This window comes from Tiliqua scincoides, chromosome 1 (genome assembly GCF_035046505.1).
Source record: "Tiliqua scincoides isolate rTilSci1 chromosome 1, rTilSci1.hap2, whole genome shotgun sequence".
Lineage (NCBI taxonomy): Eukaryota > Metazoa > Chordata > Lepidosauria > Squamata > Scincidae > Tiliqua > Tiliqua scincoides.
In genome coordinates this window covers 136703469-136716478 of record NC_089821.1, presented here as the reverse complement: position 1 = coordinate 136716478, position 13010 = coordinate 136703469, and the positions used below count along the sequence as shown (strand labels likewise).

The 13010-nt window shown below is 41.1% G+C and overlaps 1 protein-coding gene across 2 annotated transcripts in view; it reads right to left on the bottom strand.

Moving 5' to 3' along the window:
- SUPT3H (SPT3 homolog, SAGA and STAGA complex component) overlaps window positions 1-13010 on the bottom strand; it is a 337879-nt gene that overhangs the window by 89689 nt on the left and 235180 nt on the right. For both annotated transcript variants that reach the window (XM_066637648.1, XM_066637730.1), the window contains one exon: window positions 12478-12629. In XM_066637648.1, coding sequence (XP_066493745.1) covers window positions 12478-12629 — 152 coding nt within the window. The remainder of the gene's footprint in view (window positions 1-12477; window positions 12630-13010) is intronic.

Genomic DNA, 13010 nt, shown 5'->3' with positions numbered 1-13010 from the left:
TCTGGCACCTTTTTTTCCCTTTCACTGAGGGAGGGATTCGAACCTCTGACCTTGTGCTCCACCTTTTTTTTTAAGCTGTGGGCTAGGGAGGGATTCAAACCTCTGACCTAGTGCTCTACAGCCCAGCACTCTCTCCATTGGGCTATAGGAAAGCCTGTAGTCAAAGTGCTCAGAACTAATATATAAGGTCTTGAGCCCAGCTGGTGGCCATCAGCGCCTCAAGTATTAGTTCCAAACACTTTGAGTCTAAGAGTTCCTATGGCTCAATTGTTAAAGTGCTGGTCTGTGGAGCCAGAGGCAAGGGTTCAAATCCCTATGAGGAAGAATTTTTTTTTTAGGAGGGGAGGTGCTCCATGGCTGCAAAATATAAAGGTTGGTTGCCAGTTGCCAAAAGGGGGGCCAGTTGAGGCTGCAAAACTCCTCAAAGTTCAGTTTAAAAATAAATAAATAAATAAAAGATTAACAAGTTGTGAGTTCCTGCATTTTTTTTTTTATTTTACAAAAAAAGCACTGGGTACAAGTAATAAAAAAGCATGGTATATTTCTTCTATCTCATGTGTTCCAGTTTTAGCATGACCACTACAGTGTGCAAAGCAAGTTTAAAGGAGTTGGGATGTTAGTCTTAACAAAATAGGATTTTAAATTACATTATTAAAAGGAATAATTTACATAGAAATCAACCGATAGTGAAAATCTTTTCCTGTGAATTGTAGGAAGCTGCAATTAAAAGAGTTTGAGTCTGATTAAACTAGAGAAGGATGAGCCACTTTTTTGCTCCAGTGGCCTGGATTTTATTTCCCAAGGCTAACAATCATTTCCAGGACTTTGTCAGATTTCTTTTTTCCCTTATCATTGTCAGATGGAATTATTTAAAGTCTGTTCATCCACTTGTGTGGGATTCATATGCTATAATATACAGCATCGATGACAAGAGGGCTGTTATATTGGGGGTGTTGTTCAAAGCACTGTTGATTCTCACAGGCTGCAAACATCTGTAGGAAAAATATTGTGCTACTCACAGCATCTGGTAATAGGTCCTGAATCATTATGAAAACCAAATCAAACAACTTTTTGGAAAAAGAAAAAGGATGCACACATTACATCCGTTTTGAAATAATTAAAAAAATTTATATATGCTAGCCATGTCAGTTCATATCAAATGTTAATGATCTTGTTTCCAATAATTGTAAATGCTGTCTTCAGATAGGTTGTAGTTAGATAGATTCCCAAATGGTTAACCACACATATATCTCAAAATTAAAGAGCCAGTCACTAGCAAGGGAACACTGTTTCACTCTGCAACCCAAGGTTGCTGAGCTGCATTTATAATTGCTGAAATGGATTGAAAGTCGTAACCAAGTAAGTGCCAACAATAGTTAGATTCACAAAACACTTAAAAGAGAGTTAGCAAATGTTTTAATTCTGTAATGCAGACTTCCCAGAAATGTGATGGTCAAAGTAAATAAGAGTGGCAATTTGATAAAATTCAAGGACCAGAGGACTTTAAACAAATTTTTTTGGTGACACTATTAAAACACCAGCCCAAGGTGTACAGAGGACTTTATACAAATTTCTTTTGTGACACTATTAAAACACCAGCCCAAGGTGTACAGAACCACTCTTCACCACAGCCACCATCTGGCCATTCAGGAACAAAGCAGGATTGAGGAGCACACCCAAACTACAAACCTTATTCTTAAATAGGAGTTCAGACCTATCAGGAGCTATTTCAAGAGCATTTTTCTTCTCTGTTAGTTCACATTCAACCTATCACTAAGGCAGAGGTGCAGGATGTCCAAAGACTTCCTTGGATATTATGGACAGATGACACAGACATGAGAGCTGACCTCTCCCAGTAGTTTCGTGTAAGCGTTAAAAAGAATAGGAACAAGATATAATTTGATGTGAAACCATATGCTAATGATCTAGTGAGAGATTAATAATATTATTAACAGTATTTATATACCGCTTTTCAACTAAAAGGTCACAAAGCAGTTTACAGAGAAAAATCAAATAACTAAATGGAGGATAATAAATAACTAATATGGAGGATAAGCAAGTAAACAAGCCCCAACTCTCTCTGTGTGTGTGTGTGTGTGTGTGTGTGTGTGTGTGTGTGTGTGTGTGTGTGTGTGTGTGTGTTGGGTCCTGTAATTGAGTGCCCTTCTACTCTCTACATAGGGTAAACAGGTGAGTCTCTGTGCAAAATAATAAATGTACACAAATCCGACATCAGAAATGATATCATTCAGAAACTAGTTAGAGAACCTTTTAACACACCTGGACACTCTGCTGCAGATCTTCAGGTGACAATTCTTCAACAGGAGAACCTCAAAGGAAGATGAACTCAAAGTATACAATGAAATCTAACACCATCACCAGGGAAAATCTTAATCAAGACTGGATTTCTTAATCATACTATAGAGTAAATTTAGTAATGCTTTAATGTTTCCAATTGCAAATTTTCACTGCACTTATCTTGTACACTTAGAAGCTTGACATGAGATCATTGTTGCATTTCTTCTTGCAACTGACTATTTTTCATAAAAGTATTACTAATTTATATACAGAATTACAAACATTAAATATAGCAATTCAGAGAAAAGCTACCAATGTTCTTGCAATTTATATATAAATGCCACTTTTTTGATCACGGGGTAAAACACACTGCACTTAGGGTGGAGTTCAGCGCTTGACCAGATGAGGCACTGGTTGATGGCTCATCTGGCTTGGTAGATCTCAGAGCCCTCAAGTATTGGTTGCATGGTATTACCCAAAGTGTGGTCAGAGGGTACCAAGGGTAGCCCAGTGCTGGGGTTTGCCCCAAGGCCCCAGCATCTGGAGCCAGTATTACCTCACTCACAGCACTAGGCATTAAAACTCGAACAAATCTGGTCTTCCTCTCCATTATTTCTTGAGTTAGGAGAAGCTGGCATTTTCTCTCCAAACCTGTAAGTTTGCTGGTGAATATTTTGAGTCACGTCCTTGAACACAGATCACATATAAAGTCAATAATTTCTAAATTCTATTTAGCTAGGACAGTTCATATCATGCAGTGAAGAAATACCTGACCAATATCGCATTGGTTTCTTTAGTTCACTGAATGCAATTTTTAAGCTAATACATGCTACTTTTGTAAGTTTTGGATAAAGTTGCCAACTTTATTCACTTTTTGGTAAATTTTGGAAAACCAACACATTAAACAGATCACTCAGGGTAGGTGGTTCTTCCCACCAGTTTGTGAACTTTTGCTCTAGAAGATTTTAACAACCACCTGCAGAAGCACAGAACCCGTGTGAAGGAATACAAAGAAATTCAAGGAAGCCATCCACCCTTGAACAACGAAACCTTTTTAGAAACCACCTGCACATTTTCAAATGTACAGGCATGCCCCCTTATTCTCGGGAATTTTGTTCTGGAACCCTCTGCGGTTAGCTAAAACCAATGATACAGGTGAATACCTGTCCCCATGGTACAGGGGCCGCCCCCCTCCATGACCTTGCCATGGCCTCTGTCGGGCTCAGACGGAGCTTCTCTGGGACAGAGCACTGGGATGCAGTTGTGTCTGTTACAGGAAGCTGGACTGATTGACAGATGCAGGGGAGGGCACTGGGACGCAGGTTGTGTCTATTGTCTTGTGTGCTCCCTGGGGCATTTGGTGGGCCACTGTGAGATACAGGAAGCTGGACTAGATGGGCCTTTGGCCTGATCCAGTGGGGCTCTTCTTATGTTCTTATTCCTTATGCCTTAGAAGGCATTAAAAATGTCACTTCCAGTTTCTCCATGAAACTGGAAGTCAGGTAATTTGAGCTACTGAGCTCGGTCTGAGCCCAGCAGAGGTTCATGGCCTCTGCTGAAGTCAGAAGTCCCTCCAGAGGCAACCGTAGGGGGGACACGGGAGCTGCATGTAGGGGCCCGGACCCAATCTGCAAATAAGTGAATCTGCAGATATGGAATCCATAGATATGGGCCCCTGCTGCATCTGCATAAATATGGTCTAAAACATGGTTTAACGTATCATTTTGAGATTTTGGTACAGGATCCTTTGCCTAATGCCAAGCTATACACTAGCAAATTTTGCACACATTAAATCAGCAAAACCACTGAAGATAAACAGTTTTCATGGCCTCAGAAACTATGCCGTTATCCGTGGTTACTGCTGTTAGATCAATCTATAGGTGTGAACCGCTTAACAACCTTCCGCTTACCGACAGACCACATACACAACAGTGGACAAAACACAACAAAGAGGCTCTTAATTAGGCAGCCAGGTCTCCCACAGCCTGCAGCAGAGTGTCTGTTTACACAGCAAAGAGGCTCTTAATGCATAAAAGAGGCAACTGATCTCCAGTAGCCTGTGTAACCAGTGAGTGTCTAGCAGAGTGTGTTTGTTCACACAGAAAGGCACAAGATTGAGCTGAATGTCCGCTTAACAACCTAACTGCACAACAACAGGGATCAGAGAACGTATCCCCGTCATTAAATGCTGCACACATGTACTCAGAAGTCTAGCTAAGTGCACATCATCACTCAATCACATAGTCATCATCACCACAGGTAAAACAATCACTTCTACTAGTATCAGCACGTTCCTTGCCTAACAAGCAAATGATATATTTGAAACTTAACTAGTTCTTTGTCAGTGGAAAAGCAGCCTTCAAAAGCTACCTTTAAAAAAAAAACGGTAACAGTTCATTTTTGTGCATCTCTTTTGGCAAGTTTTGCAAGACTTTTTAAACAGCCAAACATTTTGTCATCTGTCTCCAAATGGAACCTCGCATCAACCTTGGTTGGCATAAGTCCTATTTGGGGGCACTATTTTCATCCATTCAAATTATTGGCCTTTCACTGTTTATTCAAACATGAAATGTACTATGAAAGCAGTATGGTGCCTACACTGCTGAATTATTGCTATGTAACACCCAAGAGTTGGAAATATATCCCTAAACTAGCAGGCAGAGTGACAGATGAATGGTGTTCCTTTTAATCCTAAGGGAACAACAAATGAAACTCGGCATTCACAGAGTGCAATATTGTTTGCATTCCAGTTCAGATTTCTGATGGGAAGGGCTTCTCTTCCTGTGTGTTTGTGCAGGGCAGAGGGGAAGAGATCCCCATTATAAAACAAATGACAGCAAGTAATTTTATTAAAAGAAAAGAGACTTTCTACAGTAAATCATACTTATAGAACATTTAAAAAAACATTCAACTAAAAAATAAATATATTGAGTTTTAAAAATATTTTCTCTTTATCTTATCACAACACAGAAAGTTTATATTGGACAAAGAACCTTTTATATGAAAAAAGCTACATTAGAATGGTACACTAGAGAATCTCAAGAAGTGCAAATAGCTGTAAGCAGCATAACTCCCATTGACTTTCAATGAGACTTTATGTAGTATTGCTTTAGGCATTAAGTAAATTTCTCCAGCTCCTATGATATTGCACACAGTTGTGTACAATCAAATTAATGGAGCAGGCACTAGTATACTGCACTGTAGTACATGTTTGAAAGCAGACATATGCTGCTCCTTTGACACAAAGGGGCTGCCAAAGAGTGATCGCTGAGGACACCAATAATTTGGTGTTCATTCAGCAGATTTTGGGTGGTAATCATGCTCTATGTTTTGTTAGCACATTGTTTTCCCCTGGAGAAACATATGTTGAACTGAGAAGGGAAATGCAATTCACACATGTACATAGCACACATACTAAGAACATAAGAACAGCCCCATTGGATCAGGCCATAGGCCCATCTAGTCCAGCTTCCTGTATCTCACAGCGGCCCACCAAATGCCCCAGGGAGCACACCAGATAACAAGAGACCCGAATCCTGGTGCCCTCCCTTGCATCTGGCAATCTGACATAGCCCATTTCTAAAATCAGGAGGTTGCACATACACATCGTGGCTTGTAACCCGTAATGGATTTTTCCTCCAGAAACTTGTCCAATCCCCTTTTAAAGGTATCCAGGCCAGATACCGTCACCACATCCTGCAGCAAGGAGTTCCACAGACCAACCACACACTGAGTAAAGAGATATTTTCTTTTGTATGTCCTAACCCTCCCAACACTTAGTGGATTTCCCCTGGTTCTGGTGTTATGTGAGAGTGTAAAGAGCTTCTCTCTATCCACTTTATCCTTCCCATGCATAATTTTGTATGTGTCAATCATGTCCCCCCTCAGGCGTCTCTTTTCTATACTGAAGAGGCCCAAACGCCGTAGCCTTTCCTCATAAGGAAGGTGTCCCAGCCCAGCAATCATCTTAGTCGCTCTCTTTTGCACCTTTTCCATTTCCACTATATCCTTTTTGAGATGTGGCAATCAGAACTGGACACAATACTCCAGGTGTGGCCTTACCATCGATTTGTACAACAGCATTATAATATTAGCTGATTTGTTCTCAATACCTTTTATAATGATCCCAAGCATAGAATTGGCCTTCTTTACTGCCGCCACACATTGGGTCGACACTTTCAACAGCTTGTCCACCACCACCCCAAGATCTCTCTCCTGATCTGTCACAGACAGCTCAGAACCCATCAGCCTATATGTGAAGTTTTGATTTTTTGCCCCAATGTGCATGACTTTACACTTACTTACATTGAAATGCATCTGCCATTTTGCTGCCCATTCTGCCAGTTTGGAGAGATCCTTCTGGAGCTCCTCACAATCACTTCTGGTCTTCACCACTCAGAAAAGTTTGGTGTCATCTGCAAACTTAGCCACCTCACTGCTCAACCCTGTTTCCAAGTCATTTATGAAGAGGTTGAAGAGCACCGGTCCCAGGACAGATCCTTGGGGCACACCACTTTTCACCTCTCTCCATTGTGAAAATTGCCCATTGACACCCACTCTCTGTTTCCTGGTCTTCAACCAGGTCTCAATCCAGGAGAGGACCTGCCCTCTAATTCCCTGACTGTGGAGTTTTTTCAGTAGCCTTTGGTGAGGGACCGTGTCGAACGCCTTCTGAAAGACCAGATATATAATGTCCACAGGTTCTCCCGCATCCACATGCCTGTTGACCTTTTCAAAGAATTCTAAAATGTTTGTGAGGCAAGACTTACCCTTACAGAAGCCATGCTGACTCTCCCTCAGCAAGGCCTGATCGTCTATGTGTTTTGAGAGTCTATCTTTGATGAGGCATTCCACCATCTTACCCGGTATGGATGTTAGGCTGACCGGCCTATAGTTTTCCGGGTCCCCCCTCTTTCCCTTTTTAAAGATAGGCGTGATATTTGCTATCCTCCAATCCTCTGGCAACGTGGCCGTTTTGAGGGACAAGTTGCATATCTTAGTCAAGAGATCAGCAGCTTCATTCTTCAATTCCTTAATAACTCTAGGGTGGATGCCATCAGGGCCCGGTGACTTATTGATCTTTAATTTATCAATGAGATCTGAAACACCTTCTCTTTTAACCTCTATCTGACTTAATTCCTCGGTCAGGAGGGGCGTTCGGGCAGCAGTATCTGCCCGAGGTCTTCTGCCGTGAAGACAGATGCAAAGAACTCATTCAATTTCTCTGCCATTTCTAAGTCTCCTTTTATTTCCCCTTTCCCTCCCTCACCATCCAGAAGACCAACTGCTTCTCTGGTGGGTTTCCTGCTTCTAACATATTTGAAGAAGCTTTTATTATTCCCCTTAATGCTGCTGGCCTTTCTGCCATTCCTGCCAATACTTTCTGCTGGCACACTGCACTTTATGGCTGTGTCCAAAGTTATCCTTCTGTTTGTGTAAAGGAAATTGAACACACAGAAACCATAGCACAAAATTCTGACACACAGAAACCCAAATGGATTTGGCTACACACTTCCACAAAGTTTTAGATATAAACTTGTCAATATCATATTGCTGCACAATTTCTTCTACATATGCTTGTGCAACCATATATGGCAGTGGTTCTCACACATTTAGCACTGAGACCCACTTTTTAGAATGAGAATCCTGTCAGGATCCACCAGGAGTGATGTCATGACCGGAAGTGACATCATCAAGCACGAACATTTTTAGGAATCCTAGGCTGCAATCCTACCCACACTTACCCAGGAGTAAGTCCTATTTACTATCATTGTTAATATACATAGTAGCTTGTTAAAAGTACATGTCTGTAACATTTCCCCAAATACAGTCACAAACCATGGCAGAGTCAAGTATAATACATATATTAAAAATAAAGTATTGAAATGAATGGGGACCCACCTGAAATTGGCTTGCGACCCACCTAGTGGGTCCCGGCCTACAGTTTGAGAAAACAATGGTATATGGAATAGTGCAAAATGCTACCTTGTTTTAGCATGTACTCCTTAAAATACAGTATCACTTCTACTTGATAGCTGAATGGGTGAACAGACTTCAGTGAAAGAATTACATTCCAGATATTGAAAGATATACAAGTTTGATTTATGATTTGGATCTTCATTCTCTCACCCATACATGCAAATCACCAGTTGAGGCAGCATTTGTTATGTGCTGCATTTATATTTATAAACCACCCCTTTAATCTCAGTTTAGGCTCTCTTGCCTAAGAAGGTATCTAGAATATTTTATTACTGATACATTTTTTTATCAGTAAGTGAGCTCTAGACTCATGCTTAAGAGACGCTTAAGACCTGGAGCCTGCAACAATACAGAATTTGCAAAGCAACTAATAGCCCAATTCTAACATGCCCTTGAGCAGGCGGGCCAGCAGGCATGCACCGCATCCAGAGCAGGGCTGGGCCAGGTTGCAGTGCAACTCAGAGTAAGGGGAATTCATTCCCTTCTGGGGCTACTCGGATCTGCATCACCTAAGTGTCGGATCTTGGTATCGCCCCTCTCCTGGTCCAGTCCTCCCACTGGCACACCCACACTTTTCCTGCCCCAGAACACCTTCATTCTGCCCTCCCCAACCCCCCGTGCCAGCTGCTCTCGGCCTGTGCAACCCACCGGCTGAAGTCTGGGAAGCAGCATGGGGAGGCTGGCGCGCATCCTTGCACCGGACTCCCTGACTTTCAAGGAGATGCAAACATGCTTTATGGTACATTTGTGACACACACCGGCTGCTGCAGAGGACTTGTACCGGCCCAAGGGTGACCCAGGATTGTGCTCTAAGGGTACAATCCTGTACACACTTTCCTGGCAGTAAGCCCCACTGAACACAGTGGGGCTTACTTCTGAGTAGAAATGCATAGGATTGTGCTGCAAGTCAACTTCACTGCCATACAACTCTCATATCATCTGTTAGTGGTTGTTAGTGTAAATCAATATAACATATCAATTTAAACAGAAGATCTGAAATAAAAACAAAATGATTTCTACTATTTGTTACTTTTACAAAGCTGAATGCCATCATTGCCTGACATTTGTTTATTCCCATAGTAATTCTCATCCCTGTGTCATCAAATCTACTTCATCTAAGATTAAAGCTAATAGTAGCATCGCCTGTCTCTGGAATTTAACAATCTACACTGATATCTTTATAACAGAGTAAGTTGTTCTATTTTGTTAATAGTTTAGAATTGCCACACTGCTTTTCCTTACATGAGTGATGAAACTACATAATGTATCTCCTAGAAAATGAAAGACACATCATTCAGTTTAAACTGTAATTTTAAAAATTTATAATTTCACAAAGAGGGGTTTAAAGAAATACAGCATAAACAATATTTGCTTTTTGTATAACTCATCCTAAGTGAAACCATACCGCTAAACAATCATATCCTGTTTGGGCCATAATGACATCAGAAATACATGTTTATCATCTGCTTTGGACAACTTAGCATGTTTTTGGCCCAGGGCAAAGTGGAACTGAAACCATTTGCAGTTGGCCAAACCAAGATAACCACACATTTCTGAGGTAATTGATACTGAAAAGGAACACAGCCTTTAGATCACAGCTCATGATTTAAGTACACTAATTCTTTAAAGAAGGTTGTTAAAGATTTTAAAGAGTGCACTGGACTTCCTCCAAAATTTAGTATGCAGAAACCTCATTCTACTAAACACAGTAAATAGTATAGACAGTAGTGTAGACTCTCTTAACTACCACCTTTGGGGGAAATGAAATGCACTTCCTGAAATGTCTTTAAAGTTCTACTTCATTTGTTAAAAACCCAAATTTTGTTTTATTTTTCAAAAGACCATATAACAAAATCCCTTTCTGATCAATCACTTTTCTCATTTTCAAGTTAATTAAAAAATTTCCAACACGACCATATAAAAGTAGCATCCCAACCGGCATTTTCTTCATCAGGAGTTTTCTCCTTGAACAGAAGGAGCACTGTGCTCATCCAAGAGATTATTCAAGGACCCGTTCTGGGAGTGGAATCCTCCCCCTGTAGCCAGAGGAAGCTACTGATCGCAGTAAGAGCTCCCAATAAAGGAAGCATAAGTCAAGGTGCTATCCTTACTTTCTCATTTTAAATTTAATTTTTTTCTACAACTTTTTCAACTATACACATTCTTAACTACTACTACAACAACAGAAAATCAGGGCAGCTTGACATTCTTCTACACAGCTATGACCATAGCGGAGTTTTGTGATAAAGATAAATGCACATTTTTCACACTCAAATAGTTAAAAACACTATTGAATAAATGCTGGACACCAGTGTTACAATTAACAACAATCTAGAAAGCATTGTTCTAAAGAGGGACCCTGCAAAGTAAGAAGGTTGCTGAATCTGAAAAAAAATTTCAGTCCTTCTCTACTACCCGTCTCTTCCACCCCCCACACAAACCATTTTTATGCGAAAGTTCAAGGTCCTAAGATGGTTCAAGGACGAAATATTAAGGATGTGAAAAAGCCAAACAAAGAATTGGGGTAAACTGTCCCTTCATGTCAACAAGAATTACCAAAGATGTCTGTGCTGGGATGTTTGAGGTTATACAAGAAGAGAATAGAGAGGAAGTGTCATGCTATGGAGATCTTAACTAGCACTTCCCAAAGTAGCGAGAAAGATTGGCACATGCACAAATTAGCCTAGGGGCTGGGAAAGCTGCATAAATTAAGATAGCAAACATATGGCCAGCTTGCTATAAGGATTATGTTTTGCAGGAATAGCTATTCAATTCTATCTGGTGTGGAAAGTACCGTCTTGTCTCAACTGGAAGGCTGCTATTGTTGCATTCAAAGATTAGCCAAATAAATTTGTTCTAGAAAAGCTTGTGGACTTCCTCTACGCTACAGTGGTCAATTGCTCCACTTTATGCTCTTCCGTAAACAGTCAATAGTTGAGCCTGAATTGTGAAACAGCTGGAAAATGGCAATTCATGTCAGCTCACTATATGAGATTAACCAACCAATTCCTCAGCATGCAAAGTACACAAAATGAATTTATTAAACATGAGAAAACATACTCAATATTCTTTAAAATGTTATTGGATAAGCTGTCCAAAAGACAGGTAAATTTCTAGCTAAATGTTCATTGTTTGCCAAATGGCATACAGATTAGGAATGTGCTATGTGGCTAGCATTTGTTTCTAATATTCATTTCATTTTTGACATATTTCTATGTGAATGTGCTTTCTCTCTTTTTGATGGTTTTGACAAGCCCTATAGGGCATGTAAATGCTACTGTTAAATCTGAAACCTTTTCCATTTTTTATATATAAGAAGTGAACATTTGTGCTAGAAACCCAGTAATTCTTTCAAAGGAAGTTTTTAGTAGATAGCAGTTGCTTCATGCAGCTTAGACTCTTACTCAGTGCTATATTTTCCTTTGGGAATGAAATCGGATACATTTTCCATTCTGCCCTTTCTTTTAGCATGCAACTCGCTCATTTCACCTGAACTACCTGTTTTACTGATATATTCACTGCTACCCAAGGCACCTATCACATGAGACAACTGTTCACTCTAGGGCAGGGGTGCCCAAACCCCAGCCCTGGGGCCACTTGCGGCCCTTGAGGACTCTCAATTTGGCCCTCAGGGAGTTTCTAGTCTCCAATGACCCTCTGGCCCTCCGGAGTTTTGTAGGAGCCTGCACCAGCCCAACGCACCTGCTCTTAGCATGAGAGCAACTGTTTGACCTCTCACGTGAGCTGTGGGATGAGTGCTCCCTCCACTGCTTGCTGTTTCATGTCTGTGATGCAGCAGAGGCAGCAAAGGAAAGGCCAGCCTTGCTTTGTGCAAGGCCTTTTATAGGCCTTGAGCTATTGCAAGCCCTTCATTCATTCATATAAGTTCATCTTTAATATATTCATTTATGTAAACTTATTCAAATTTTAAATGTAAATTAATTCTTCCCCCCCCCCGGCCCCCGACACAGTGTCTGAGAGATGATGTGGCCCTCCTGCCAAAAACTTTGAACACCCCTGCTCTAGGGATAGGAGTTCATTGTCAGATAAGCAATACAGATTGTATTTCTGACAGATTATGGGTAGAGTATTCTGATCCAGAACATGGAATTAGATCAAATCATTTTCATTTACTTCTGTGGTACAAAATTTTTTGGCATACTTCATTTAGGTGCCGGTAGAATAAGGACTAAAACTCACCTCCATCCTCTCTTGTTTCACATCATCAATCTCATCATCTTCAAACAAGGTCAAGAGTTCTCCAGTCTGATCAATAGAGATAAGAAAGTCTTGAGCAAGCTTCTGACGTTTGTTGGAATTACTACTGCTGCTGCTGCTGCTGCTGAGTTTGTCTGAAAGAGATGGAAGACAACTCAATTTTATGCAACTGTTTGGCGCAAGATACCTTTTACAGCAGCAGTTCTCAAACTTCCCCCGTTGAAATTTCCCTGTTTGGTGGCAGAGGGTGCTGCGACCCACCTCCTTCTCTGGCACCTGCCTTCCACAGGCCGCAGAAGGCCTCCGCAGGCCTCTGGAAACAACTGGAAGTGAGTTTTCACGAACATGGAAGTAAACCAGAAGTGACTCTTCAGTGGCCACTGGCGGCCTGGCGCAGCCTCCAATTGTGTCTGGAGGGCTCCAATTTGAAGCTAACTGGATGCAAGAGTGGGTGGGAGGGCAAAAACCAGGACCTACCAGACATCAGGTCAAAACCCACTAAGTGGGTCAGGATC